The sequence below is a fragment of the Ursus maritimus genome, unplaced genomic scaffold (assembly GCF_017311325.1).
Source record: "Ursus maritimus isolate PB19 unplaced genomic scaffold, ASM1731132v1 scaffold_25, whole genome shotgun sequence".
In the NCBI taxonomy this organism is placed as follows: Eukaryota; Metazoa; Chordata; class Mammalia; order Carnivora; family Ursidae; genus Ursus; species Ursus maritimus.
The window spans coordinates 22026351-22053567 of record NW_024425008.1 but is presented as its reverse complement, the minus strand read 5'-3'; the positions used below and the strand labels follow the sequence as shown (position 1 = coordinate 22053567).

At 39.9% G+C, this 27217-nt stretch overlaps 1 protein-coding gene across 5 annotated transcripts in view; it reads left to right on the top strand.

Moving 5' to 3' along the window:
* The window catches only part of NRXN3 (neurexin 3), a 1447337-nt gene that overhangs the window by 670522 nt on the left and 749598 nt on the right, over window positions 1–27217 (top strand). For all 5 annotated transcript variants that reach the window (XM_040641595.1, XM_040641594.1, XM_040641597.1 and 2 more), the window contains one exon: window positions 2722–2841. In XM_040641595.1, the coding sequence (XP_040497529.1) occupies window positions 2722–2841 (120 nt within the window). The remainder of the gene's footprint in view (window positions 1–2721; window positions 2842–27217) is intronic.

Sequence of the window (27217 nt, the reverse complement as noted above, 5' to 3'; positions counted from 1 at the left end):
AGGTGATGTAGTCAGTCTTTAAGGGGTATTGGATTCTGCGTGGCACTCACCTCCTAATGCATGTGCAACGGATTCTGTGGAATTTGAAAATAACCTATAATTCCCTCTGTTTTAGAGTTCTGATCAACCTTGTTGAATAGGACAGATCACTCACTTTGCGGGGCGCAGATAGTCACCCATGCGTGGGTTTCGACAGTAGGAGACGCAGGCAGGTCAGGGGGCTGCGGTTAGATCAGCTCAACATTGACTGAAACATGTTCTCTGTATGTGGCGCAGTACGCTTAACCCTGCAAGGATATAATCAAAGCATATTATGATTTCTAGCAGCAGGCAGCATTCTATCTTTTGGGGACAAATACTAAAATACATATATATACACACACACACACACACACACACACACATATATATGAAACAATTAGAGGGTTATATAAGCAGAGGACAGCACAATGTGTAATAAAGTGTTAAACTGAATATTATCATATGTCAGTGTTAATGGTGCAGATAATAAGTGCTATGGCCACTAAGAAGTGAGAGAATTGTTTGAAGTTACTAGGGAGTATTTTATACGGGGGAGGCCTTCGAGTCGGTCCTTGGAAAATGGTGAAAATTTGGCTAGTTAGTGGGGAAGGGAGAAAAGCACAGAAAAGCCTTTGTCTTCAGATTCAGTCAACATTCAAGGAATTACTGTGTTTTCCCGAAGTTTTTGCTGTCCCACTGCCTTTCAAGGGAAAGCCTCCATGTGTTTCTGATTCTCGAGGACAATTGAATTACGACTGCATTGTCTGGTAAGAGCTGTTTGGTCAGGGAGCCCTGTGGACTTCTCAGAAACTTTTATCCTTTGAAAGAAGCTGTCCTGATTTGCCATTGTTAATGAAACTTGTACTACACAATGCTCAAGTTTAAGACCCGCTGAGAACATGACCATGAACCTCCTTTCATCTCCACATGGGGGAACCACATGGCACATAGGAGCTGCAGAGACCCAGCAGCAGTGCTGCTCCCCCAGTGTTAGTAATTGTCTTGAACTTTCTTATGTCATATCCTAATAGCTTTGTATTAGGAGTGACAGTCTATATTGCTTCTACCCCTCGTGAATATATACAAAATGTCTCGCCACCCAGAAGACAAACCCTTTGTAGTCATGTATTTCTTTTGAACATGCATCCTTAGGACGCCGCATGCATACATTTCAGTATTCTGTGCCTGTGTGAGGCTTTGCTTTGGAAACTGTGAAATACGCACTTATTGCAATGGATATATTTTTACTCTGTCAAGTGCTTTTCTGCATCAGATCCTGAGTAATACATTTGATGAGTCAAAGGGCTCGGCTCCTTTGTTGAGGCTCTCTGGGAGTTATCCTGAATATTAAGATATTTCCTGTTAGCTCAGATAATTCCAAAGGTGCAGGTTTGCCTTTAATGCCAAGGTTAAGGTGGAAGATAGAAATGAAAAAGAGCGAAGGGTTAAAGAGAGAGGCCCCACGCCGACCTAAAGAGCAATTTTAATGACAATCTGTAAGGTAGAGATCACCAAACTTTTTCATTGCTTACTCATATCCAGAAAAGATTTTGAGAATGCCCTCAAAATAAATGTACTTACTTATATATCAGATACGTGTACCGTTGTACTTATATATTATTTGTTTATGAAAGACACAGAAAAGTAGAAATGATAAAAAAATTTTAAATGAATGTAATTTCTCATATTTTCTTCCTATCCCTCAAATAATTCTCTTTCGCATCCTCTGGCCTATGGACACTGCTTTTGAATATACCCTTCTGTAAACCGATAGCAACCGCACGGTGCGGTATACTGGTTCTTAAACTTCAGACCGCATCACAATTTCCTGGAAGCTTGTGGAAAAACACATTTTCCCCTCTTTCTGAAGTTTCTAGTTCAGTAGGTCTGGAGCCCCATAATTTGCATTTCTAACAACTTCCCAGGTGATGCCTCTGAGAACTAACCCTTTAAGAAGCACTAATGTAGTTAAGAGCTTGGGTCTCAGAGGTAGTTTACCTAAGCTGGTTATCAGGGTCCTTTCATTACCAGATGTGTGACCTTGGGTAAATTATCTTACTTGTATGAGCTTAGTGTTGTTGTTGTTTTTCTTTTTTTCTTTTTCTTTTGATCTGTGAAATGGGTGATTATAATTACTTACCTCTTTGTGTCACTGGAGAGCGTAATGACATAATGTAGACAACGTACTTAGTACCTAGTACTTACCACCTAAAAACACCAATACATGTTGGCTGCCATATGCTTCTCTTCCTACTCTTCATGTCATCAAACATCTTTTTAATGTCATAATGTAAACTTTAGGGACTTTTATGCCTTAGTTCATAAGAATCATGGGAATAAATTTTTCTGCTTTACCATTATACATTTAGAAAGACCATATTCCAAATGAAGTGTCTTTCTAGTTGGATGGTAGAGATGAAGCTCTTTTGCAAAGTCCGCCTAAGAGAGAACAAGGTGTTCAGCCCTCTCCCTTCTGTGTGTAACTGTTGGTAGTTTGTGGCTAAGCGTGTATTTCTGTAGTCTTTTGTGTATACTGATTCTTGTTGCATGATACAGAATTGACATTTTTGGTGGTTGTGGTTTTCAATGTTTTTGGGGCATGGGAGTAGCAAAGTCAAGTGCTTGCTTTGAACTTGATTAATTGTTAACACTTCTCTTTCTCCTTTTTTCTTCTCTCCCCCTCTTCTTATGAATTACTAGGACCAAGTACCACTTGCCAGGAAGATTCATGTGCCAACCAGGGGGTGTGCATGCAGCAGTGGGAAGGCTTCACCTGCGACTGCTCCATGACGTCATATTCTGGAAACCAGTGCAATGATCGTGAGTACAACCTTTTCACACTTGGGAGTTTTTTCAGTGTTTAGACGTTTGGAGAAACCTTAAGGGGCATTATATAAAAGGCTGGCTCTTCTGAAAGAATTGTAAGCAATTTCCTCCTTCAGAAACTCGGAAAATAAAGGACTGGTGTTCTTAATGGAAGAGCAAAGAGACATTTCTTGCTCAACATTACTAGGTGTTTTCCCATTCGCTTACTCCCTGTGTTTTTTTCTTTAGATTAGATTGCCTGTGGCTGAGAAGCAAAAAAAAAAAAAAAAAAAAAAAAAAAAAAAAAATTCAAGCAATATTTTTGCTCTAAGGAGTTCAGTTTTCCATTAATTAAGTCATCTGGATAACAGTTTTGAGACTCTCCCATTTGCATTGTCTAGAATTTAGAGGTTATTTAAGGAATGTAGCTATTTTCTCAAAATTCTGAGTTTAGAGAACTTCTTAGGTCTTCCAAATGATGAAGACATTCAGAGTTTATTATTTTTTCCAACTAGAAATGTTTAAAGCATGCTTTGGGGTTTTTCAAATGTCGGAAATTCCCTCTGGCTAAATGTATTGATACCTATTTAGTTTGCCTGTACATAGTCATTCTGTTTATATATGCATTCCTACTTTGTACATATATTTATATGTATGTGTCTGCATATTTAGTTCATATTGGAAGAGAGCCAGTTGTTATTTTTGTCCACTAGCAATGCTTCAAGCGTATCGGCTGATTTAATTCTAGAAGACTGATTGCATGAAGGTGATTCTAGAATTGATGGTGGAGATACTTCAGTTCTGTGGGAATCTCTTACCTGTGTCTCCACTTCCTTCTTGTGTTACTTTCCTAACTTGGCTATTTTTAAAGATGAGCCAATGCCTGAGTTTTCTGAATACCTATTACAAAGAGATTTGTTGAAAGCCCTGACATAATAGTGGGTCCTGCTGATCTTCTGATTTTCTAAATGGTAGGATTTTATTTTACAATCTGAACTTGCAGTCAGTTGGCCTCTTGGTTTTATAAAAAGATGCATGATGGTATCTGAGCAAATGCTAAAGTCACATCATGGTTGCCTGAGTGGGAGCAGGCACTGATTACAATGCCATTTCTATCATGTTCATTTGATTTTTCTTGAATCCTTATTTCTCAACTTTTTTTTTTTTTCATGTGCGTAGTTGCCTCTTGTTCTTTTTCTTATTTTTCTCATGGCTTTTTGTCTTTATGTGCTCAGTTAGTCTCTTAAGATCTACCTGGAGAAACAAGTGGGGACTCTACCAATGTAGAGAGAAGCATCTTTGGTTCTCATTGATCTGATAATGTAAGTAGGTGCTACTAGATCTGTAACACAGAGGACACAGTATCTGCAGCAAGTTTTGGCATCAGGTGGTTCTTTCTAAGTACTTGGTATTATTGAAAGTCCTGTTTCCACATTTATGAGTTGGGAAATAGGCAGTTATGGACCCATACAGAATATCTGGGCAATTGTGCTATATGCTCTTTATTTTCCTTCCACTTTGTCTGCATAGGACTCATTAGGAAAGCTTTTTATCCTAGATGGTAGCATAATGCTTCTTTATCCTCCCAAGTTTATTCCGTATCATAAATACATACCACTCCTGGTAGAAAATGGTCAGGACGAGATGGCACACAGAAAACACAGAAAGGTAAGTTACTTTAACTGCGGTGAATAGCATGGTCTTCAGAAGGTATGTACACATTTTTCTCTCATTGACAAGTTCCTTTCAGCCACCCAGTCCCAGGCATTGTTTTCTGCTAAAAATCAACCTGGATTCTTTCTGGCTTTCTATGATTTTTTCTGACGGTGTCTCAGTCCAGAAGAAGACTGTTGCATTATCTGACTCAAACAATTTGTCAGTATATAATGAAGTACTAGAATGGATTGGGAGATGCTGGCTTTCTTTTGTGACAGTACCATGTCATCCTTCAAAGATGTTTCTGAGATATCCAGGCCTAGGTAATATATTCTGGATTTTATTCTGTAAACAATACAGATGAAGGTTTTATTGTAGAAGACCTCTGAGCCCAAGTTGTTAAAAGAATCTGCTTGCCTCATCTCCTGTTGGAAAGCAGACCAGGACTTGCGTGACTAGATGGCTCTGCGGGAATGTGGGCAAGTATATTTTAATTGCAGAATATAAGGAATATATAGAGTTCAGAGAGATATCACTGTAAAGGGCAGATACGTGCTTTTAATGAAACCAACCATGTATATCAGATTGTTAGGTTGCTTAAAGCGTACAACAGGTGCTTCTGTATCTAATGATCAACAGTGAACGTATCGGGGGAACTTTTCTTTTGGAATTAGCACAGAGCCAGTTTGTTCCACCTAAAAACATCAGCCTTTCCTGTTTACATCCTAGATCATTACTTTCTATATCAACCTTGACCTTTAGAGTTGTAATTTGCTACCTTATCTCACAAACATCTTCAAAATTAAGTTGCTTATTTGATTTTCTCTGGACCTGTGCTAGTAAATTCTTGGTATCTGAGCTTGCATCAGGAGACGAGCCTTCGCCTTCAGTGTCACCAGCAAGTTTGAACAAAGCTCGTGCTAATCGTTGGCAAAGGCAGTGGGAAAATTGCAGAGAAAGGGGAACAGATACAATAAGTGAATGGAAGAGGAAAGATGATGAAGAAGAAAGAATGTAGAGAAAGGCAGGGCTGAGTCTTACATGGAAGGACCCAGAGGCCATTAGTGATTGCTTTGGTATAATGCATGCCACAGGTGGCCTGCCTTTGACCTAAATAACAGAAATGGAGCATGGCGTGATACTGGGAGTGTCAAGGAAATCTGGCCTTTACCTAAAAATACACTATTTTTAGGAATAGGGTATTCCTGCGGAATGTGTATTCTGCAGAATGCTGCATATATCTAGAATACATTGTATTTCTTACAATGCTGTCATAGGATCCTATGGTTGGTTAAGGATTCTAGCTGATGACCACAGACGTTTTGGTGGGAGATTGGGGGGGAAGGTTTGGATCTCTCATTTTCCATGAGCTGTTTCTCAGGACAGCAGATTGATCTCAGTTAATGGAAATGAAAAAAAAAAAAATCACAGTTTCTTACTGCACATCCAAGGATAGCAACTCGTTCAATAGGAAAGCGCTAGGGTTTGATATTTTTCAAAATAAAGGGTTCCGTTCAGTTCATCATATATAGAAAAGTTACTTCTATCTGGGCATGATTTGTAAGTTTCTAAAGAAATGTTTGCATTTTAGCGTTCTCCACATTTTTCCTAGCATTGTTTCCTTCATTCATGACTTTTGATTTTTCTTGCCTGTTTGCCAAATTGGGCGTTTGCGTGATGATTTTGAGGTGCTGTCAAGTAGATATCACCTCCATGAGTAGAGTTTACGTTTAGAAACTATATCTATTTTAGTATGAGTAGACCGGGCATGGGTGGTTTAACTTTATTCCATCATTTTCTATGAGAGCATGGTGGATTGGTGAAGGCCGTGGGGTGAATTTCAGGTTTAGTCCTGTGAAGATAGCTATCCAAAGCTGATACAGTGATTGTGAAGGTGTGGCGTATATTCTCGTGGCTGGTTACCTTGTGTAAGAGCGACTCTCTTGTATTGGATAGAAAACAAAAGTGATCTGATTGGGAAACCCAGGTATAATTGATTTACTAATTGTCTTATGTAGATTTAAGATAAGATCTTCTACCATTTCATGTAATAGCAGATTCACAGGGAGTTTCCTTTAGGTGACTTTTAGGGCTGTTTTGAAACTATAATGAACAAAATCATCCCAGAAGTAATTTTGAGTTCCTGTAAGATCCAGTAAGATCTATGGAAGGACACACCAGTAACATTCTCCAAAGAAAAGCTTCAGTTCTTCTGAAAAATTCAAAACAGAGAGGGCTTCTCAGAGGGTACATACCACGTGAGTGCCAACTTATATTTCAAGAACAATAAAAGAAATGGAACCTCACAAAGTTTCTCTTAGGGATATTCTTTTCGGATATTGGGTTCCTATGGGTATTTAAAATCAGGACCGAGAGCCTGGGAGATTTCAGTATGTTGTAACCATCACGCCATCAGGCAAATCCAGAATCCCTTTCCTGTGATGTGGGCAGGACAGCGTACTGTTGAGTTCCTCTCTCCACAGCACCACAAGATGTTGCCCAAAATGCAACTCACTTGCGTGTACCCACACGTATACAAAAGCGTTGTCATTTCTGGGGACTTGGCGAAAACAGCAATTTTAAATACCTTACGTCAATCCGTACCACCATAGTTACCTTTGAGCATGTTTATGACAAGTGTTTGGACTTGTGTACGGTTTTGGGGTCTCGTTATTGCTTCTGTGCCCTGGAGAAGTGAATGTGGAACAGTGTGCGGCACGTGAGTGCTGAAAACACAGCAAGTTGCTGGATTTAGAAATCGGGTGTTTATCATGGCTTTGTGGGAAGAACAGAAGGAAATAAATGTGGGTCCTCAGCCCACCCTCAGCAGCCAGCGACCCGCGCTACATTGCTAGTCCTCCGTTGCGGGCTCCTTGTTGGAGAAATTGCTAGGTTCACACTGGCATGCTATAATAGACGTTCTTTGCTCGCAACAAATCAATAGCAAGCAGCTGTGGGTCGTGCAGACAGTGGAGTGTGAAGCGCCTTTTCAGACAGTTTTCTGCTGGAGTGACTGTTCAGCTGCACTGTTGGCGATTGATTGGCCTTTTGCTTTTTATTTATTGTGTGGGTTTATTTATTTTTTTAATGTAGGTTGGTGTATTGATTAAATCTGTTGAAAACACATCTCCCATTCAGGCTTCAGAAGAAATGAGCAATATAGCATTACTTAGTATACAAACAAGGCCATAGACCTGCCTATGTTCATTCTGTCTCTTGGGTCCATATAGAGACACTGGCGTTACGTTATGAGTTTGTGGTGTTATTTGTACAGCAGTAATTTGCAAAGATATCAGATGACAGGGTGTCCATGTTTTCAGTTATGTGTTTAATTCCTGCCTCTGTTTCCAGGGTCTGCCTGTCTGGCAAATAAGCCATATCTGAGAAGTTTAGTATTAAGTTAAGTTGTCTGCTGCTTAGAATACTTTATCATTTATTCATTCGTTCACTCACCAGACCTTTCTCATTTGCAGATGTGATCATGAATAAGAGACACCCCTGTTCTCAAAGACATTACTGTCTCACAGGGGAAGACACACATGGAAGTGCTGTAATAGAAATACACACCACATGTAGTGAGGGCTCAGAAAGTGGAGGGGGTCACCTGTACCTTGGGCGGGGACTCCAACAAGAAGAGCTGCTCTTAGTAAGAAGTTTTGATTGACACATGAGTCTTGAAAAATTTGTAAGTACTTTCTAAGCATGTATGGTAAGAAAGAAGGCCGGAAAAGAGAGATAGCATCCCAGCGAGAGAGAGAGAGAGAGAGAGAGAGAGAGGCTACAGCAACAGCTGGCTTTCTGGCTGTTTCCTTCCATTCTTTTTTCTAAGCATCTGTGTGGTTAAGATCACGCTCCGTGTAAAGTCTGTGCTCTGCCTTATTTTGTTTTATGCTGCATGATAGGCATTTTTCAAAGTATAGAAAATATGATTAGATTTCCTCATCTCATTTAGTAGAATGTCCATTATGGCGCTCATGTTTTTGGGCTAGAACCCTCCATGTGGATTCCTGGGTGAGGACTAACAGGCCCGAAATCTTTCATTGAACCATTGTTGGACGTTTATCTTAGAATGTATTTAAAATGAACCAAAATTTTTAAAAGTTGACTTGTAATGTATGTATCTTATTAAACTATAAAAGATAGCATAGTCATTAAGTTAATTAGCTTTAGAATCAAACTATTTTAAATGTCAGTGCTAGCTCTTAACTGAAATTGAGTTACTCACTTAGCCTCTTGAAGCCTTGGTACAGTACAGGGGGTATGATAGGTACTTAATAAATAGAAGTAGTGATCGTTTTTATTGTAACTAATAACATTTGACATTTGTCAAGTCCCTTTTATGTTTCTGACACTCTACTAGGACCTTTATAAAGATGTCATCTCTTTAATCATCCCGAAGTTCCTATGAAATACTATTGTCCTGATTTTCACAACAGGGACACTGAGGTCACACAGGAAATAGCTGAGTGAGAATTTGAATCCAGGTTTGTCTGACGTGAAAGCTTGCATTCTTATTAGATTTGTTACCACTTGATAATCATTAGAAATAATCACAGTTTAACATCACTAATTACTAGACTAGAGTGTTTAAAATGCCAGGTGGTCAAGTCTTTACAGACAACCCAATTGCATAGGAATATAGGGTTGGAAAAGAAAAGCTGTATGTTCTCGGTTGTTACTTTTATTGTATTGTGGAATTCTGAACCCTTTAGATATCTCTGCCTTAATACTAAGATAAGACTTTTTATTTAGAATATCTTGAGATATGATAGAATTAGAATATCTCCCCAAATCCCCAAATGTTTTTATTTTTATTCTCTGTTGTTCTGGATCTTCTGATTTCCATTTTTTTCCTTCATTTTATTGCAATGTTTATGTATGTCATATAACATAGTGATTGAGACCTCTGATGTGGAGTGGACGGCCTGTGTTGAAATCGTGACTTTGTCACTTAATAGCTATACTGCTTTGGGATTAATCAATTACTTCCCCTGTGTCCCTCAAATGTGGATGTTTATAGGTCCTATCTCACCAGAATGTTGTAAAGATAAATTAAATTCATATTTGTGAAGGTCAGGGCATGACACATAGTAGCCTGTGTGGAACTATTGGTTATTTTTTTATGTAATTTTCAAAAGTTAAGAACTAGACGCATACAAACATAATTTTCATAAACTTAAAAACTTAACTCACATAAATACAGAATGAAGCATCCTGGATTTATTTAACTCCTTAGTGAGGAAAACAGTAAGATGGTAAAAACATAAGCAAGATGGCAAAAGAATATTTGAAGAACTGGATATTTATAGACATTAAAAAGAATATTAAATATTTGGGTTAAATATAAAACTGGTGAATGTCTCACAGGGAAAAAGCCCTTAGCCTTAGGTGTTATCTTTTCTACCGACCATCGTATCTCTACTGAACAAAAATCGACAGGTTAATCATCTGGCAGAATGTGGGCCCCAATTAATAGTAAATACCCATGTCAAACACAGGTACATTTTCCCATAGAAGTAATTATTTTTTGGATGGTATTGTTAAAACAGTGTCTTTCTATGACACTGACGGGCACGTGGCTCTCTCCTGGCCCTTTTTTTCTAAATTTTGGATAATTTTTATTAACAGTAACATGATCTATTCAATTTCAAATCCTTTTTATTACCTTGAATACCTCTATCCTGCTCAAGTACCTTTTTTTTTTTTTAAACCATTTAGCTGTGTAGCAAACACTGTGCTGAATTTGTTGTGTCATCCTGTCATCTTAACAACCCTAGAAAGTAGATACTATTACAGTCCCAGTTTGCAGGTGAGGGAACTGAGACATGGAGAAGTCAAGGGATCTACTCAAGGTCACAAGACCATGAGGTCGGGGGACAAGGATTCGGTTTTATATGTTTGACTGCAATGTCTGAGCTCTGGACTGCTGATGTCCTCTGAATGCCTCAAGGAAAGCTTCTTAATGAGGACTCTTCAGAATGCATAAGGGTTTAGATTTACATTAGCCATGGAGCTTGACCACTCCTGCATCAATTACACTCTGATTTTTAGTATCTACATTGTTATTTGGTAGGAGGGACATATCTTACACATTTTATTTTAAATAAGGACATCATTAGGGTTGATCTGCTCATGTCATGAGGTCAGAAGTTCCATCCAAGTGCCATTTTGCAAGTTTGGTAGGTCTGGGCAGGAAGGGGCCGCATCCAGAGAAGTTATTAAGGCTGGAGGAGCAGCCTGGTACCATCGGAGGCACGATCCAGAAGGTAAGACAGTTAAAGAGAAGCATTCATGAGCCAGCAGGAGCCAGCAGAACCTAAGGTAATGGCCAAAGTTATTTCTTCACATCTGTTTTTCATTCCCGGACCACAGCTATTCAGTGTAGCTCACAGGATGTCAGGAGATGGCAGGTAATCCCAGGGTCTTCTAAGAGCAAAGATGATAGTGCTGGTATTCTTGGGGACAGTTTCATAGACGTGGGTTTTCGCGTGTTGCCCTTGGGAATCACCCTTGCTTATAATTTCCCCTGATATCAAGAAGGGAAGATTTTGTGTCACAGATCTGTTACACTGCTGATCTTAATACAAGTGCAGAATCAGAAAAGATTCAGCGAGACCCAGGACTACTTGCAGCTTTTGTTTTGTATAACCCTCTGTGGAAATGAGCTGAGACTCACAGATAACACGTTAATTTCTACAAATCCCAGTTGCCACTTGGACCTACGCCTCAAGGAGAAATAAGTCTCCACCATGCAGGGTCCAATCACTTACTCGGGATGATTGTGAGTTATTGGAATCTGTGGCCTCACTAATTTCATTTCAGCCATCTTTAGCATGCTGTATTTGTAGACCGATTTTATTGCCTGTGTTTAATTACAGCCCATTTATTTCTGGTGTGCTTGGCTAGCTCCTTATTGATGGTGATGGCAATAATCCACAGAGAGCCTATTGGTTCACAGAAGATAATTTTATATTACCTTGTTAGGCACATACAGGTACAGTTTTAATGTATTTTTCAATATAGATTTATAATTTCCTACATTTATTTCCATCTATATTTATTTTTACTTACATGCAAAGGCAAAAATTATGTAAACTACTTTATTTTCTCTTGTAAGATAGAGCTAATAAGTATAATTTGGTTTCCTTTCCTTACTTTTTTCTCTTCACTGTTTCTCCCCCTCCACCCAGGGTGCGTGTGTGTGTTTTTTCATTGAGGTAAAATTTACATTCAGCAAAATGCATGGATCTGAGGTGCTTTATGACAACCGTTTATAGCCATGTAACCAGCATGCCACTTGAGATAAAGGATAGTTCCATCTTTCCAGAGAATTCCCTTGTGCCCCTGTAGTCCTCCTCTTCTCAGAGGCAACTGCTGTTTGAATCTGTATCAGCATAAATGAGCTTTGTCTGTTCTTGACTGTGTATAAATGGAATCATATACTGTGTCATCTTTTGTTTCTGTTCTCTCTAGCTCCATAGAACGTAAGACTCACCCATGTCACTGTGCATTCTAGCTGCCTTGCCCTCTCCTGACTCTTAGCTCTTCTCATCGGAAGAATCTGCAAGTCTACCCCCGAGGACCCCTCCCTGACACCCCCTTGCAGTTCTAGCCCGGCAGTAAACTGGCCGGGATTTTGTCTTCTTCCTCTCAGGAATCCCTGTCTTTCTTTGCCTGATGTTCAGCGTCTTGTGAACTGTTGTTTCACATCTGTTGTCTTTTTCTCTGTTGTTTCAAGTCCATTGTGGATCTGGTCTCCGTTACTCTCTCTAGGCTGGAAGTGGACGTCACCTGTTCCTGTTTACCTTGAACCTTGAGACTGAGGGTGGGGGCAGAGGTGGGATGAGCATGACATGCTGTGCTTTAAAGCCATAACCTGTGGGGATGAAGTGACGTTTTGCATTAGTCCCAGAACAGCCCTGGCAGTGTGAAATATTTCAGGAACCGTATTTTGGTTTTATGGGAGTATTTGGGGGGTGGGGAGAAGGAGGGGGAAGACCTTCAGCTGTAGTTCTAGGCCTTCTTCAGTTAAAGAAGCCGCGCAAAGCTAGTTACATACCTGCAACTGTGTCTCCATCAGGCGTTTCATCATCTGAGTGTCTTTCACGAGGTCCCCATTGCTTTTTCCCTCCAGTCCCTCTGATAACACTTGATTAAGCTCAGTGGGTGCAGGGTTTGTGGTGGCTCTCTCAGTTAGCCGCTCTTATTTTCTTCACCTAGAATTCTAGTTTGTTTTCTCACCTACCTTTATCCTGTAGATCTTTGCTGCCTGATCCATGTCTCTTTGCCAAGTGAAATTAAGAGGTGTTTTCAAACAAAAAGTTGAAGATTTCAGGGAAGTGACTGTTGACTGTTCTTATTTTATTTTAAAATATTTTATTTATTCAACTGGGAGAGAGAGAGTGTGTGAGCGAGAAAGAGAGAAAGAGAGAGAGTGCACAAGCAGGGAGAGTGGCAGGCAGAGGGAGAGGGAGAAGCAGGCTCCCCACCGAGCAGGGAGCCCAATGTGGCGCTCCATCCCAGGACCCTGGGACCACAACCTGAGCCAAAGGCAGCTGCCCGACAGACTGAGCCACCCAGGCAGCCCCTTATTTGGATTTTTAGATGCTTGTGTGTAATTATTATTTTGATGCATGTCTACAAAAACATGAGGGAGCCTTGCGTTGCTGATGCTTTTTAGTTTTAACTAGTTTTTTTTTTCTTTTTGATAATTAAGGTTATACAGGCTCACTGTTGAAAATCTGTAAAATGCATGAAAGTGCAAGGTAGTAGAAAAACATGCATAATTTTACCAATTATTTATATGACCTTGTTTCAGAGTATGCATGATGTCAAGCACAGAATAGATGTTCAGAATATATTTGTTGGATGAATGATTGAGCCTTGCATATTTGCAAAGTCTGAGTTGTGTAATGGTCCTAGTGTTCTTTTCATGAAATGAATAGTATTTCTAGAGGACTAGGTATTTTCTTGCCAGACCAGATACTTTGGGCACACAGGAATTATAACGAGCATCTCAATATACAATTTTCTTGTTCAGATAAAAAATGGAAATGTCAAGATGTTTTCATTTCTTTTCTCTCTTGTCCTTACCCCTTCTGCAGAAAGCCTTGCTATTTCTGAGCAGTTGTACATTGATGTATCTACGTACTCGTAAAATGGTTTTGTAGTGGATTTTCGTTGGAGAGCAGACCCTTATAATGTCTATGGGGAAGGAGCCTCAGGTCTCAGTTTTTTGTTTTTTCCTTCTGTGGCATCCACTTCCAAAGAGAAATTGCAGTTTATTTCACATGATGAGATTTCTCGTAATGGTCTACTCTAGAGTTCTGGTGTGAGACAGTAGAACTTGTCTACTTTGACATCATCTGTCAATTTCTGCTGAGTTTCATGTTGGCCAAAACTAGTAACATATGAGTGTGGCATTTAGATGCACTGTATACTGAAACATGTAAAACACAGAAAGATGTCTTGATTTTTGTACACTGTGGACTGCTGCAGAAATTTTACATCTCTTTGCAGGAGAATTCAGCCAAACATAGTAAACCCTTTGCAGAAATGCTCAGGACCATTGACAGGACATAGTAGTGTCTGACTCTTGGCATTATTTCCTAGTAATTCACTGGAAACGTTTTGTAATTAGCTTCTAACTAAAAAAAATTGCAGTTTTATCCGAATATCTTTATATGAGTAAAACTAAATACATGTTCATATAAATAAAAAGAATACATATATACATATTAAAAATAAATACAACTTTCCTTTAGGGTTTTTTCTATCCAAATGTCTTTGTTTCTGTGTTTTACAGTGTTGTCTGTGAACTTTTGGTTGTACCTTACCAACTGACAAGTTGTGTATATCTGTAATTGTATGGGTAATGTTTCCCTGGGCCACAGAGAAGGTATCTGTCTCCCTTTTAAAATATTTGATAGAAAGCCCCTTTATCCTATGTGAATACTCAATATTTGGGGTACAGATTTATCTCTGAAAAAGGATTTAGGCAGGGATCTGGGATTTATTTATCCTTAAGAATAACCTTTCTCCTCTTGCTACCTAAAATTCCCATATGGCTTCCTCATGCGGGCACTCAAGTGTATCATCTAGTTAAAACTCACATCAGTGCCCCGGCACTGGGGGTGGGGGGTTGGGGGGTGCTTTGGAAAAGGGCCTGCAGCTTAACACACACAGCACCACACATGCTTGTGGTCCCGGACTCGTGAAAAATCCTGAGAACAGGGAAAAATGGAAAAGAATGTATTAAAATAAGTGAGTTTAGCCAAACACACTCTCAGTGTTGGTAGAGGCTTTATTCCAATCCCCACAACACCCCACATGGGTTTCCAACATGTAACTTATTTAATTTGCATTTGGATTAATTTAGCATATTTTCCTATTACATAAAGTTTAATGAACAATAAACACAGCTATAACCAAATCTCACAGCTATTTCCCAGTGTGGGGTAACATTCTGCATTTAGTTATATTTGGTTTCCTAGGTAATATTAGATTGCGGCTCTATTTCTTAAAGCTGCATCTCTTGTCACATGGAATGTTTTGGTGGCAGACCGTTCCGACAGAGCAAATCAGGAAGGAGCATCGCATGAATTCCACTGAAGCCGTGGCAGTCACAATCAACTGGGCAACACAGGGTTTGTTAAAAATGCTGCTCCCTGCTGCTTTCCCTTGGCAGTCTTTGAGCTCCCTGGTGGTGGCCTCCCTGCTTTTATTTCTGAAATCTATCCTGTGTAGCTGTTGCAGATTAATTTTCCCAGAGCACTTTTATTTATTTTGTTTTTGGTCTTATCACTTCTCTGCCCATGAACCTCCGGTGGCCCCTCTCGTGGCCTAAACCCGACTCTTGGTTTTTTGAAAATTTGTCTCTTTGTCCACCTTTCCTTTAATAGTCGTGGCTGTGTGCCGTCTAATAAGGCCAGCATTCTCATTGTCACATGTCACTGTCTCAGCATTTTCTGTGATCATTATATTCCATGCCCTCCTTGCTCCATTTCTTCTTCCAGAAAGGTTTCTCTCCCCTTGACCTGGCTTTAGGGTCCAGCCTGAGTCTCTTCTATTCCCCTGTGTTTTCTCTGGCCACTTTAGTCCATATTGACCTCTTCTCCCAAACCCTTTGCATTCATATTCAGAACTGAGAGACAGCATGACTCGGCACCTCAAGGAGGATTAGTGCGGACTTAAGAGTTAAAAGTGGGTTCACTTCCTGGCTCCTGTCCTCCTAACTAGGTGGCCTTTGGCAATTAACGCAGCACAACCTCACAATATGTGTCTTGCAAAAGTTTCAGTTTTGTTAACAGCATTAGAAATAATAGATGTAAAGCAGAGTATTGACTTAGGAAGGGTTTTCGTTCCTGGTAGCAGCTTAAATTAAAACTGTAACCCTCCTATTAAAGAACAATGTTACCAGTAAATAAGTAGAATTTTGACAAGATTAATTACCACTTTTGTTGTGTATTTACCCTATTTTCTAGACAACCAACTTGCATGTATCGTGTTGGCTCTGGTTTCGTCTAGAAATTATAGACTTGAGCTGTGTTGGGTGGATGGAGTGGTAGGGTTATGAGTATTAGGTTACTCAGGTGGCACTGATGTTTTATATGTTCTAACTTTAAATGTAAACATATTCCTGATTCTGGGTCTCTATGATTCAACCAAAACTTAAGTAAATTTCAGAGGACTCTACTACCCTTCCTGTAAATATCCTGATTTTTTAAGGTGGTACTTGCTCAGGCTCCCAAGAATGCACCAAGGGATTCTGGAACCTTCCATAATCTCATGTCTTATTTTTGGTGCTTTTTTGGAACAAAGGAGGATCACTGTCCAGGAATCTTTTGTTCTTGTCACTTATCAGACCAAGGGAACAAAACTGTAATCTTTGCTGCCTCCATTATTACCAGAAATCGTTTTTTTTTTTTCTTTTCTTTTTTTTTTTTTAAGATTTATTTATTTCTTTATTTGACAGAGAGAGACAGCCAACGAGAAAGGGAACACAAGCAGGGGGAGTGGGAGAGGAAGAAGCAGGCTCCCAGCGGAGGAGCCTGATGTGGGGCTCGATCCCGGAACGCCAGGATCACGCCCTGAGCCAAAGGCAGACGCTTAACGACTGCGCCACCCAGGCGCCCCTATTACCAGAAATCTTAATACATAAGCCTAACTTTGTAGATAGTACCTCATTTTCAAATCAGCTCCTTTGCAGCAGTAACACACAACCTAATTTAGCTTTCATCATGGACTGTTTACAATAGACGATTTCAGCCATCTCTCCTCGGTGTGTTTCAGGGCTCTCTGAATCTGGGGCTCTAAGGACAGGACAGGCCAAGTTGGATACTTGATACAACTTTAACATGAGGTCAAATAGTGGAAGACCCATGGCCAGCCTCTTGTTCCCTATTCACTCTTGACAGAAGACGAAAACCAAACAAACAAGACTAGGGAACTGTGGAACCCCTGGTTTATTATCTGAGCAGCCTAATGTGATAATTATTGCCTGCCATGGGAAGATGGCTACCTATTGATCTCCAGTGGAGTTTAACTGAGTAAGAAGCCAAGCCTTGATAACATTACATACCCAATACCCAGGAGTCCTCCAGAATGGGCTCAGCTGCTGAACACCAGGGGATTAGACCAAATCTCAATCATGGTGATTTTGATAATCAGTTTCAGTGAGCAGAATGCTGTCAGCTTTTCGGAACCTCTGAAGCTGATAGTATTTGAGGAGAGGAAATGTGATGAGTGTGACTGCTTAATGTGTGGGAAGAGGATTGGTGGAGAGGGAATCCAAAAGAAAATATCAGCCATCTTAAGAACAGGCCCTTCTGAGAATAATTATGTAGGGAATTTTCACTTCCAGGCTTTATTTGTTCCTGAGAACAAAGGTGTAAGAGTTTGAGATGATTGAGATTTAAATTCATTTTAAAGTAGACTCACATGGGGATGATTTTTTTTCTTTATATTCAGTTTATTAATTAGAGGGAAGTGTGATTTATTTACTTCTGAGCCTTCGTATAGTAGAAATGTGTTTATACAAATAGTGTTTACTTTTGATGACAAATAGTTGATGCCAAGTAAGTAGTAGACCACAAATGATGGAGTAATTGTCATCACATGGGCACACTGGTGTGTATTTTCCTAATGAGAACAAACTCCCCTATCGTTTCAACATCTATGCCTTTAACTCTAATCTGGATTTGCCAGTCACATAACATCTGCTGATGTCTGTTTCCATGAAGGATACTTTCTTCCCAATCCTTTTATTCCTGGAATCAGAGCACAATTCACAGTCACTGTTTTGTAACATCTTAACCTGTGCTGTATTTCCCCATCCTCACCATCAATGTCTGCTGGCCTTCAGGATGTGAAGAACATTCTAAACTGAGTTCCTTGGTCATAGCCTTTTTATCTTACTCCATCCTTTGCGTTATCCTTGGTGACTTCTTTTTTGATGTTAAGGTTTTTTTTCCAGTAACCTGACGTCTTCAAAAGCCTGGCCATCTAGCAAAGAGAATTTCCTGTTGCTGTTACCTGTTCCCTAGGTTTCTCTTTCTGTCCTCTCCTATGTCTCCTTATCCAGCCTTCTACTCTCCATAGTCCCAAAGATGTCACTTGTCCCCATGCACCATCTGGTCCTCTGCAAGGACACACACACTTCCTTCCATCATGCATCTTCTTTACACCATTGGAAACCTCTTACATCTGTGTGTTCTTGGAGAGGCAAATACATGACCCTACTGTGCTGTGTCCTAAAGAGGGTCCTTAATATGTGATCTCAGTTACTCCCTGTCTCTTGCAAGGAAATAACTTAATTCTTACGGATGTCTTTATTTTCTCTATTTTTTTTTTTTTTTTACTTCATGAAAAACTAAACTCGTTTCCAGGTAGACTGCATAACTGGTGTTTTTCTACAGAACCCAGCATATTCATTTCTCTTTCATTAGAATATAGGCTCACTTCTGCTGATGCGCCGTGTTATGTAGGAAGGACTAAGTGACCGAGAGCAGGAGAATAGGAAAAGGCAGGGATTATTTTGGGAGTGGAAAGTCTGACTGGAGTAGAGGTGTTGTGAAGGGTGGTCAGAGGTGGCTCAGATGAGGCCCTGATCCTGGGGATCTGGAAGTGGAAGATTTTGGAAGAAGGGGATCAATGGGAGTTTTTGAGCAAGTATGGGATAGGGGCAAAGCTGTCTCTCAGAAAGAGCCCTCTGGCTGAGCGTGAGTGGTAATTCTGAAAGAAGATAGTTAAAGCCCATGAGAGTAGACACCACATTCCTTCGGTCACCACTAAATAATCAGAACCTCGTGTAGTGGAGGGTACACAGTGAGGATTCAATTAATCTGTTTTTGAAAGCTGAGTGAAGGCTCTTGCAATAGCCAGGGTAGATGACGAACGGGCGTGAACCTGGAGAGTTGGCCATGAGAGTTTAGGATTAGCCTCAACTTGACTATAAGCTACCTATAAGCAGGCACAACAAATTATGATGTTCAAAGAATTTGTGAAGTGCCAAACATTTCAGAAATCTACCCCATTTGTAATTTATAAGCTTTGTTATTATTCCTTGTAGCCTTAACTCTGTTTTTGATTTTTACAATTAAAGTTTTTTTCTTTAAGTTAAAAATAATCTTCTCATATGAAAAAGCCTTTTCTGTATTCCTCTCACAATACTTAGTATTTCAGACCTACATTGGTTTAAAAAGTGTTAGATCATATTTATTGCATGATTTCCAATGGAAAGGACTGTTAGGGCCTCTCTGATTAAATTATAATTTTAATGCCCTTGGTTGTATATGGCTGGGGACAAGTTCATTCCAAGTTCACTATTTTCCCTGACGTAGGCAAAATTGCGGTCGGCTAAGTTCTGCTACTGTGTTCGGGCTGCATCCAGGCTGCTAGCTGATGGAAATACCAGAGGGCTCTGACTTCCTCAGAATCACAGTCCTCCCCAAGTTCCCTGTTGCAAAGCCGAAGTGTTACTTCCTGCCTCAGTTTGAAATGTGTGTAATTTCTCTGTTTTGAAAAGGATACATTCTGAACATTTAAAGTGTGTAGGTAACCTCCCCTGCAACAGGAGAATCTTTCGATATATATTTTGACAGAGTTCTGGTCAAAAAAGTTCATGTAGCAAAGGTATGAGGTGTATCAAATATTTTAGGTCTCCCCTCCTTTTTTTTTTTTTTTTTTTTTTGCGCAATGTGGTGTGAATATTATCAAGGCCTCTGTAATGCCTTTCATTCATTATCTGTAACCTGTAGGTTAGTTATAATCCATGCTATCCTTTTAAGGACAATAATCTTGGAAGTTCATATACTTGTTCCAATTATATAACTCATTTGGGGATTACTCTTAAGAAATTCCTCTAATTTATAAGATAATTCAAAAAGTAAAAATATCTGTTGTTCAACCTTATTCTTACTGAGCCTGCCATGTGTTACCTAACTTGACTTGGAATGATAACAGCATCTATACCGAGTTCCAACAATCTTCCAGGCTGTACACATTGAAACATGGAACTCCTTTCTTTCTTTCTTTCTTTCTTTCTTTCTTTCTTTCTTTCTTTCTTTCTTTCTTTCTCTTTCTTTCTTTCTTTTTCTCTCTCTCTTTCTTTCTTTCTTTCTTTTCTTTTTTTGCTACATGGTTGTTTAATTTATTGTTCCTAGTTGATTGTCTTTTCTGTCAACTGTTAGTATGGACAAGAATCCTCAGAATGTGGTGTTGGGTAAAGTTCAGCCGTGTTATAGGTCTGGGATTATTTCTCCAAAAGAAGCCTTGGAATTTTTTTTTTTTTTTTTTAAGGATAACAGAAAACAAAACAAATGTGTTGATGATAGGATTAGGTGGGAAAAACTGATAAATCATGGTCATAGACCCCCCCTGAGAAGATGGGTGCAAGGTCGGCTACTATTTGCTTCTGTCTTAATCCTATGATTTTCTGGTTCCCTGGCTTCGAAAGTTTAGGCTCTGTCAAGTGGCTGAAGCAGGACAACCCAAGGTTACTCAGATTCTCTGTGATTTTATTTCACCATTCGGGAGATAAACCCTACCACTGTTTTGTAAATTGTTCAGATATCCACAGGAGAGTTATTCAGTATTAGGAGGAAGCAGAACAGAAACTGTCCCTCTTCAAGAAATTAGAAAATCATTCCTAAGAATCAACACCATTAAACCTTGTCACCTAAAACCAATTTAGAATGAAAAGCAGTAGCATGTGATTTTTTAAAGCCCAGTTGAATGTTAGAATTATGCAAGATTTTATACATACAGAAAATACAGAAAACGTTCAGCACACTGTACCCATCATCTTTATTAACAGGTGTTAGCTTTTTGTCACAATTGCTGAAGACTGTAATTTACTTTTCGTTTATTTTTAAAGGCTTTCATGTTTTTATTAACTGTTGCACACCATGGAAATAATATTTGTAACATGTTAATATGTGTAAAGTATAAAAATAACAAAACAGATACTCACGCACCTGTTACCCAACTTGGGAATTATGGTTTCCTTTTCTTAAAAAAAAAAAAATACCAAACACATAACTACTGTGAGCTTACCAGTTTAAGCCTCCCCCCTCCCCTCCAAAGATCATGTACAAAAGGAAACTCCTAGGGTTTACGTTCTGGTGACTGTCTTGAATCTCAAAGTTTTTCTTTTGCTCTTCAAACTGGGTGATAGTAATAATAATATTTAGAAAGACAGTTGAGGACCTAACCATTAGACTGTCCTACTCTGTTCTGGTCTCCTGTGTTCCCTCAGTAGTTTTTCTAGCTTTTTCCTGGGAAAGCACTCTTCTCTGTACCTGTTAAAATACTTATTAAGTATGAATATTTAAGTGCTTATCAGGTATTGGTTCATACTCTTCATAAGGCCCAGGGAGAAATCATCAACATCTAGAAAGGCACCATTCTTAGTGGTATTGGTTTTGAGAGCCACGTGGACAGAAAAAATAGATTCCAGAAAAAAAGAAACAGTAAGGTCACTTACAGATCTAGATTGAAAATATAGCCAAAGGAATATTCCAAAATAAGAGATTCTCTTTCTTGGTTGTTTTTAAAACTGAAAGTCCAGGGACCAAGTTGAATCCATTTACCCCTGGTGCTGGTGGATCAGAGTGAACGTGATGCTAAACCTCAGGGACCCCTTAGTTCCGTGCACAATTAAATCCAGTTGTCAGGTTTGGACAGGAGAGAGGCCTGCTTTTCCTCGAGAAACCTGTAGAGAGATGCTTTGTGGGGGTGGTTACTCATTTTCCAGAGTACAGAGCAAGGACCATCCATCATGATCAAATGAGAGTATTTCATACCATCCATCTCTAGTGAGGGTAGTAGTAAAAATTCTGTCCTTTCTCCATTTTTAATTTTTTTTATTTTATTTATTTATTTATTTTTTTACTGCTGTGATTGAGGTTCAGATTATAAGCTGAAAGGATAGTTTGAGGTTATTAAAACACACATATACACGGAAGAGTTATTCAGTCTCTGTGGCTCATTTTCCCCTCCGTGAATAATTTCTGCAGACAGGTGACCAGTTCAACTATCTGTGTCTTTGTTATAAATGCCTGTGGTTGGTCTACTCCCTTCTGCCTTGAAGTTAAATGAAGGCTTCTTTTGCAAGACACTGAAAGAGCCAGCAGAGAAGATGAGCGCCAAAGGCATTCCTGTATTGTCCCCTTTTCTCTTGAGGAATATGGAGAATGACTCCTTCTCTCTCCAGTTCAAACATACAGATTCCTTAGAGGCTGATGCATGTATATTATGGAAAAGAGTATTTTTAGTCTTGGTCATTTTGAAAAACAAAGAGAAAGCCTTTGGAATTTATACTATCATATCAGCTCCTTCTGCACTTGCTTTACCGAGATCCACTTAAACGTTTTGTTTTTAGCCTGACTGCTGGTTCAAAGCATTGTCTAAATATAGTTGGAGAAATTGAAATTTAAGAAGCATATTGGCTGTGTATTTGTGTGTGATGATTTGGGAATACTGTCATCCTTTCTTTCGGTCTTGGTTCAAGGGTGGGTTTTGTGTCATAAAACCAGTCAACCAACCAACTACTGTTTGGGTCATGTCTGCACATCACACATGCTGTCTGCAGAATTTTATGTAGGACCCACGGGAGTGTAACTTATCCCTGGATTGATAACAAAATCCTGAAGTTTGTTTGTCGACGTATATTAGGTGACTACATTGAAGAATTACATAATTCCCAAAGGGAGAGTGTATCTACTTCAGCGAAACTCCATTTCAAGGATTTTGTTTTGCATCAGTGAAACAATTAGGTAGAAATTGGAATAAGTTAATAAAGTAATAAAACTTTTAAGAAGTTCTCATGGCATGTTCCCTAATTTTAGGTACAATGCTGGGTTATTTATATTCTCATGTCATTTTTATAACAATCTTTCAAGTAGAGACCATTACCCCAGCAAGTAGATATTATTACTCCCATTTAGGAAAGGAAACTGTGATATAAGAATTGAGACATTTGGCCCATGAGACACAAAAGCAGGAAGTACCTGGGATTCAAATCCAGGCTTGTCTATTGGGAGTTCAGGCTCTGTTCACCTCTCTGCCATATTGTCTTTCCATATGCTGTGGCGCAAAATAGAATTTTGACCTTCCCACCTTCCCAGATTGGGAGCAGACAAAGTCCAGAGACAGTAGATGGCCAGGAGCGCTGGTCACGGCATTGCCGGTTGCTATAAGAGGCTACTTGGCAAACAGCATTGCACACAGATGGCGTGCAACCCACACATCTCTATTTACGGAGAGGCCCTGAGTGTTTGTGTTAACGGGTTTGAGAGATAATAAAAGAAGTTGTTGTTTGTTCTTTCTTTGTAAGTCTGCAATTAATTTTTAGCATAAATTTAAAAGAGGAATTTGTAAATTCAGTAGACACTGAGAGACTGGCGATCCAAGCACACATTTGTCCGTGGGGTTTAAAAAGGAGATTCTGTGCAAAAGCAGGTTGTTTTCCATTTTTCCCACTAGGTGGTGCTTTGGTCTTGTAGGTCAAATTTAAGGAGCCTGGATTTCCCCGCCTTCCTCCCCCAGGTTGGTCCAGGAAAAAAAAAAAAAAAAAAAAATCAAGGCTGATTAACAGGCCTGTGCCAGTTAGGTTTGTTCAATTTGGGTTTTCTTCATCATTATCACTGTGTAGAACCAAGATAATTAAACCCATTTGAAAATTTTGGTTGCTCCTTTTTCAAAACTTTTTTTTTTTGCGATGAGTTATATTCCCTCATTTTGGAAAAGAACATCAGTAGTTGGAACTAGTGAAGTTACCTCATCAGCATGTAATGTGGAGAGGCTGCACTCCTAAGGAGTCTTTCCTCCTCCGGCGTGGAGCAAGCCGTTAGAGGTGCCGGGAACTGTGCTCAGCCGACTTTGTCATTTGGGTGTCTGTGTGCAAAGCACTCTGGGACATGCACACAGCCCAACACCTCATTTTCTTCTTTTCATTTTAAAATCAGTGGAGACAAAAAGGGGAGGGGACAATGATTTGAACAAGTTGACTTACAGGTACTGAACTCACTCATTTCCATTGTTATACAAGGACTTTGTTGACTTGTCAAGAAATGAAGCCTTCTTGCCATCCAGGAATAATTATCTGAGCGAAAACTATACTACCAGATAGCGGTGGGTCATCACAAACAGAAAAGTGCCCCCGATAACTTGGCTTGAAATAATGTGTATTTATCTACTCACGAATGTCTGCTTACGTACCAAGGCACTGGGGACCTTGAGATGAAATCTACACTCCATTCCCCAAGAAACCTAAGGTCTAGTGGGGAAGGTAAAGAGATGGCCAAAGGACAGCGTGTCCAGTGACTGGTGGCAGTATACACGCCTGACCGGTAGCAAGTGGGGGCCGTGGGAGAACACTGATGGGGCATCTAATCAAGATGAAATGGCTAATACAATACAGGCAAGCTGAGTCTGGAAGGATGAGTAGATGGCGGGAGAAGAAAGGAAAGAGTTAGGCTCAGAGAGGAGAACTTAAAATAACAACAACACCAAAACAGAAATAAAACTGAGACCCTTGGTGAGTGTGGGGAATTGAAAGAGTTGGTAGCGGACAGCATAACAGTGTTCACTGGGGACATGGGTGGGGTCAGAATGAGGGAGATTTTGAGTACTAAATTGAGTATGAGCCCTTTTTCTAACAGCTATAGGAGAGCCTTTGAAGAATATGTGCCCCCACACAGTCCTACCAGAAAGTCCTACCATAAACGGGGTCATCTGTCCCCGTTTTACAGAAGGCACAAGAGGAGACCAGAGGGCAGTTGAGTTGCTCCAGATGACCACCCAGACCCAGAGTCTGTGTGAAGTGACTACCTGTCGTGGTCTTCCCCTCATGGGAATTTTAGGTCTTGACTCTCCTTGAGCTTTTCAGGCTACTGAGGAATTGATTATGCAAGAGCAGATGAGGTTGTTGGCTTAATTATTTAAAGATTGCTTGCTATTTCCAACGTTTTATTTTTCCTCAAACTAGACAGAGAGGCTTTGGAAGGGTTTCGCTGTGATCATACTCATTTAACCTCTGGTAAGCACATTTCCTTCAGCATTTTGGAGCAGAAATTCGTAGTGATGTTTTTGACACTGATCTGAGTCCTGCATTCTCTGCCTGTCTTACTGTATTTGAAGGTGGTGGGGAAATGCACTGTGTATGTGCATTTATGGTGGCGATGGTAGCACTTTGGTGGTCAAGATTAGCTCCGAGACTTTATAGCTTTGCCTGTTTGAAATTCACCTTGTAGGAATATGTATAGTCAAATGTCCAGCCAGCCTAAAAGAGTTCCTAAATTGTTTTAAAGCCCACCACTGCTTCTTCCCAAATTAAAATATGGTTTTAAGGGAAGTAAAAAAGAAGTGTCTTTATTGCATGAATGTAATAATGGCTTACCAAGAACTTCTTGGATTGTAACCATCATGAATTTATTCCATTCTTTGTGTTATCTGTTCTCTGGTTTTCTTTGCATTGTTCAAGTGGTAGGATTTAAAGCAGACCAGTTTTTGTCTATGTATATGTGCCAAAGCTACTTCTACAATGTTGGTATTTAATAAATGCTAAAACAAAACAAGATCCCAGTAACAGCCCACTTCACTTTCTGTGGGTAGGCAATAATCTCAAAGGATTATTAACGTCTTCCCAAGAAGCTTTTGTTCTTGAAATGCTGAATGCATTTCTATTCACATTAGACTTTACCAACCACCTTGTTGACTATGAGATGCTAAATTAGGGTCTTCATTAAACTGGCTGTGCTTCTTCCTTAATAATTTAGGAGTCACAGAATTTACTTATTTTCCCAAATCAGTATTTTGTTGATCATTCAACCCAGGAGAGTCTATAAGTAATCACCTTACATGACTTATATGTCTCTAAGGTGAATGCTCATTTTCATGCATTCATTCACTCATAAATATTGGGTTTTTGTTTTGTTTTTACTGATACACAAAGCAAAATATAAGATTCATCTATTAGTTTGTTCAACTAGTTATAAAATTCCTGCTGTGTATCAGATACTGTATTTGGCACTAGAGATAAAATAGGAAACAAGGTAAAAATCTTCCCTGCCCTCATGGGATTTACACCTGCACTACTCATAGGTCATTGAATCACAAGTTCTCTAAGACCTGGTATGAAAATCCATTTGATCAGAACCAATGATGGTTGGCACTATCATTCTCTCAAGTGAGCTGAAAAGTGAAAATCTCCTTACGGCAAGGGGCTGCTAGACCTCTCATTGTCCCTGGGAATCCCCTTCTCCATTGCCATGACCATACCAGCTTCAAAAATCACTGCTTCCCACTCCCTTCCTGCTTTGACTCAGATGTGGTCTTTCTTCAGTTCTGCAAACCACAGCAGAGACAGGGTGCTGTATTTAAGACTTGTCTGATAGATTCAGAGTCGTGGAAGAGGAAGCACATTGGCTGCTAGCTGTGGCTCCTTAGAGAGAGCCCACAGGACTTGGTCCTCCCTCATGCGGTCCCTACAGGGCTTTCTCCCAGTCAGAGACCACCTTTATCTTAAGATCCTTGCACATGACTGGAATTCTGAGCTCAAAGCAAAAACAACAAAGCCCGGAGAAGGACTTTGCTGATTCCATTCCAAGGCTCACCTCAGCTTCTATTCTAACGTTCGCTCTTAAGTTCCTCTTTCAAGGCCTAGCTCATCCCAAGAAGACTGACACTTGGAATCATGGCCTAGAGGAGAGGCTCTGTGTTCTGTCTAGAGGGATGTGGCCTTGTGATGCCAGCTGCAGAGGCACCTTGGAACACAGCAGTCCAACCCCAGTAAACGGTGTCGTACAGCAGAGAGCCATTTCCTTTACGGTTCTCCTGGGTTCTCTGGGCAGGACAACAGTTCCCTTCAACTTTACGATTTCTGGCTTCTCTGGAGATTTTGTCCTCAAAATCTCATTGGCCTTCTACTCCTTCTTCTTGAAGAGTACTCTCAAGTGGCTCCTCGATGTCTAGGGCCAGGTTTGGAAGGTCACTCTTCTTTGGCTGCTGGTCTTTCCCCTTCTCACCTCGCCCATGTCCCCTTGTGTCCATTCTTTGCTCATTCTGGATACAGAAGCCTGCCTAATGCAGCAGCCGCAAGCCAAGGAAGCTTGCTGTGAAGTAGCAGAGGCTGGACACAGCATCTCTGCGCGATGGGGAGGAAATCCCTGCATTTGTACACATCCAGCACCTCCGAGTCCACCTGTTTCACATCTGTGTTACACACCTAGAATAC